Source organism: Hordeum vulgare, chromosome 6H (genome assembly GCF_904849725.1).
Source record: "Hordeum vulgare subsp. vulgare chromosome 6H, MorexV3_pseudomolecules_assembly, whole genome shotgun sequence".
Taxonomy (NCBI): Eukaryota; Viridiplantae; Streptophyta; class Magnoliopsida; order Poales; family Poaceae; genus Hordeum; species Hordeum vulgare.
In genome coordinates, this window is record NC_058523.1 from 528,161,707 (window position 1) to 528,165,551 (window position 3,845).

At 47.6% G+C, this 3,845-nt stretch overlaps 1 protein-coding gene across 1 annotated transcript; it reads left to right on the plus strand.

The window, feature by feature from the left end:
* The first annotated feature begins 1,459 nt into the window (after positions 1-1,459).
* On the plus strand, positions 1,460-3,618 carry LOC123403029 (pentatricopeptide repeat-containing protein At3g29230-like). The gene has a single exon (XM_045097007.1). It carries the CDS (start codon positions 1,460-1,462, stop codon positions 3,110-3,112), a length of 1,653 nt encoding a protein of 550 aa, XP_044952942.1. The 3' UTR covers positions 3,113-3,618.
* The last annotated feature ends 227 nt before the right edge of the window (positions 3,619-3,845 follow it).

Consider the following 3,845-nt stretch of genomic DNA (forward strand, 5'->3'; position numbering starts at 1 on the left):
CAGAGATAAACTGGTAAATTTTAAATTTCTTTTGATCTATTAATAATTAAAACTGGTCTGGAGTTCGAACCACATGCATAGGTGTGCGTGGCTCGCCGGTTGATCCGTTCAAATTTAGTGTCAAGGAAGGACTCATATATTTTATAAACATAAAGCTGAACAACATAAATTTAAAATATCATTCCAGTAATATAGTGCCATTGATTTGAACCTGAAACCAGGGACTATATTGCAGCCGCACATACCACTCCAACCGACGACATGAAATGGAAAAACGATAAATTTAGGTTTTTAACATAACGAGCCCGTGTGGCTAAAACGGACCACGGTGTGGCTGAATTTTTAACGGATGCGTTCCTTTTCATTTTATTTTAGAAAATATGTAAATTATTATCATGTTACAAACAATATACAATATATTGGAAGAAACACGTTAAAACATTCATATAATTTCATAAAATACCTAAGCAATATATAACAGAAATAAATGTAATAAATTATGAATTAAGGATATCTTTTATAATTTGAAAAAATGTTTGCATTTTTATAAAATGTTAAAGTAATTTAAGAAAAGTTCATGTATTTAGCCCGTTGTAGCAAAAAAACTCTACTGGTTCCAGCTCGGGCTTCACCAGTTGTAACAAAAGCATGTGTTGGTAGCAGTTCCATCATCAGCCGGTGGTAGCAAACATTCTTGCTGGTTCCAGCAAACCCAGGTGCCGGTTCCAGCTACTTTACATGTTAAAGACTGCGTCACAACAGAAATGTTGGTCGGTTCCAGCTCGTTTCTAAGCTGGTTGCAGCAAAATTGAAGGCTGGTTCTAGCACCACGGGTGCTCATGGTTGCAGTTTACCCCCTATATAGCAGCTCCGCCGTCGAGGGAGGAAGGGTGAGGGAGAGGGTGTGCGGAGGGAAAGGAGGGGTGAGGGAGAGGGTGGGTGGAGGGGAAGGAGGAGGAGGAGGAGGTGAGTGTCCACGACAGTGTGTGCTTGCCCGCGTCGCACGAGGGATTAGAGATGGGGAAAAGAAGGAAGAAAAGATGCAGGAGGAAGAAGATAAGGAATATGGAGTCGGATGCGGGAGAAAGAAGATAAGGAATATGAAGTCGGGTGGTGTGTGGGCCACGCGAAAGGGCGAAACGTTCAATCGTCCCTGATCGGACGAGTCTCGCGAGGCCGATGAAAGTTTCAGCCGACGCTGTGGCTCGAAACGTTTTTCAATCAAATTTGGCCATTAAGAGCCGAGGGATTAAAGGTTAAATTATTATTCTTAGAAATGGAAGTCATTCTTGGCGATAAGTTGTGGATGAAAAATGCAATATATACTCAATAAAATGAAAACAAGAACAGAGGCCACTCATCAGTGAGGGAGTGAGACTGCCTCGTGGGCCCGAGTCAATTTTGGAGTCCAGCTTGCCTCGTGAAGCCGCACGACGCCAGCAAACCTCCTCCCGCCTGCATGCCGCCGGCGCCCCGGCTTCCGGCGCTCCTCACCGGCCTCGCCAACCGCGCGACATCCCCAGCGGCGGCGAGGCAGCTCCACGCGCAGCTGCTCCTGCGCGGCCTCCCGCTCCCCGCCCGCGCCGCCGTCACACTCCTCAACGCATCGTCCTCCTCCCCGCGCTACGCCCGCGCCATCTTCGACAGCGTCCCCGCGGCCTCCGCCAACGTCTACCTGTGGACGGCGACCATCTCCTCCTACGCGAAGCATGCATCCTCCCCTGCGCTCGCCGCCGAGGCGTTTGGTCTGTTCCGGCTCATGCTCCGGTCAGGCCCGCCACCCAACGCCTTCACCGTGAGCTCCGTGCTCAAGTCCTTGTCGACGCTCCGAGAGGTCCACGAGGTGTGTCAGGCGCACGGGTTCATGATGAAGGCCGGCCTAGGCTCCTCCGTGCACGCCGGTTCTGCGTTGCTCGATTCGTACGGGAATCTTGGCCGGGTTGAGGATGCAAGGAGGGTGTTCGACGAAATGCCTGCGAGGAACGTGGTGGTTGGAAACGCCATGGTAGCATGCTATGCCAGAGCAGGGGACGTGGAGGCTGCGCAGGAGATGTTCGACGGTATGGAGGAGAGGGACCTCATCTCCTGGAACACGCTTATGTCGGGGCGCCTGCGGCAAGGCGATGCTGGTGTCGCGAGGTGCCTGTTTGATCAGATGCCTCAGAGGAATGTGAATAGCTGGAACATGATGATCACCGCGTGTTCTCAGGCAGGGTTGTGGGCTGACTCAGTAGGGGTGTTCAATCGGATGCGGCTGACGAGTTTCCAGCCTGACGCTGCAACAATGGCTGTGTTGATGTCCGCATGCGCACAGCTAGGCTCCTTGTCAGTTGCCAGGCAGGTGCATGGACTTTTACACAAGGGCTGTGTCGAGATGAACTGCCATGTTAAGAATTCTTTGATCGACATGTTTGCCAAGTGCGGTTGCATTAGTGAAGCTCGTTTCTTGTTTGGCGAGACACGCCCGAAGGATGTGGTGTCTTACAATGTGATGGTCACTGCTCTTGCGCAACATGGACATGGCAAAGACTCACTGAAGCTTTTTAACGACATGATTGACGAAGGATTGCAGCCTGATGCAGTGACATTTCTTGGCGTGTTATCAGCTTGCGCCCATGCTGGGCTAGTGTACGACGGAAAGCACTATTTTGAGTCCATGGGAACAACGTACGCAATTCAGAAATCTGCTGATCACTATGCTTGCATGGTGGATCTCTATGGCCGAGCTGGGCTTATTGAAGAAGCACACTGCTTTGTGAAGATGATGCCAGTGAAGCCACATGCAGGTGTATGGGGAGCATTGCTCAGTGCCTGCCGGAAGCATTGCAACACTGATGTAGGTGAGGTTGCCGCAAGAGAACTCATCATGATCGAACCCATGAATGCTGGCAACTACGTTCTCCTTGCAAACACACTAGCTCGAAGCCAGCGATGGGATGCTGTCGAGGATGTACGGCGTCTGATGAGGGGAAATGTTATCGAAAAAGATATAGGGCTCAGCTGGGTTGAAGTAGATACCGTTGTCCACGAGTTCTTGACGGGGGATTTCAGCCATCCCAGTTTTAATCAAATTTACAACATTCTGGAGCATCTGTATCTGCAACCGACCTAAGAAGTATAACTTCTTACTGCTAAATATCATCATACAGGGGCAACAGGACAACACAGTGACCATGGAATATTGATATGTATATACATGCACGTTAACAAGAAGAGAGGCCTCAGAGAAGCCAAAGGTTCGAGCTTAGGGTAGTTCCAAACTTCCATTTCACAATGGCTGAATGTTTAAGATCAAGGCTATCAGGTGTAGTTTCATGGAGGTCTAATTTTACATGGCAGCAGAAATAGTGCAAAAAATTATAGAAACATGCAAACAAGCGTTCGCGCGTCTTTTCATGGAAAAGCAAATGTAGATACACGAGTCTGAATAGGTTTGATCGATGTAGACCCCCCACCAAGTACATGTAATCCTTCCATCTTTATAAAAAAAAAATGCAATCTTTCCATGTTCAGGCAACATAGTACAACACAAAAAAACTTAAGCTTTTCTCCTGTGGTGGAAAGTCTTGTAAAGATAACATATGCCGCATCATAGAATACACAGAAGAATTAAACAAAGCCCGATTAAGGATAGCTATTTACTTTGTGTATGCTGTGAACAATTTATGTTAGAATAAGTGTATAAACCTACTCAAATTGTTTAGTAGATATGTATGAAGGATAGAACTTGCACTCATTTGCTTCTTAACTGTAATTGTGATGAGGAAACTTGGATATGGATTACTGAATTTCTACGTATCAACCTCCCTGTCACCGTTTAACATCCCTTCAACCTCCAAGAGCTT

Coding starts and splice junctions, on each gene's coding strand:
- LOC123403029 (XM_045097007.1), top strand. CDS start 1,460: ATGCCGCCGGCGCCCCGGCTTCCGGCGCTCCTCACCGGCCTCGCCAAC.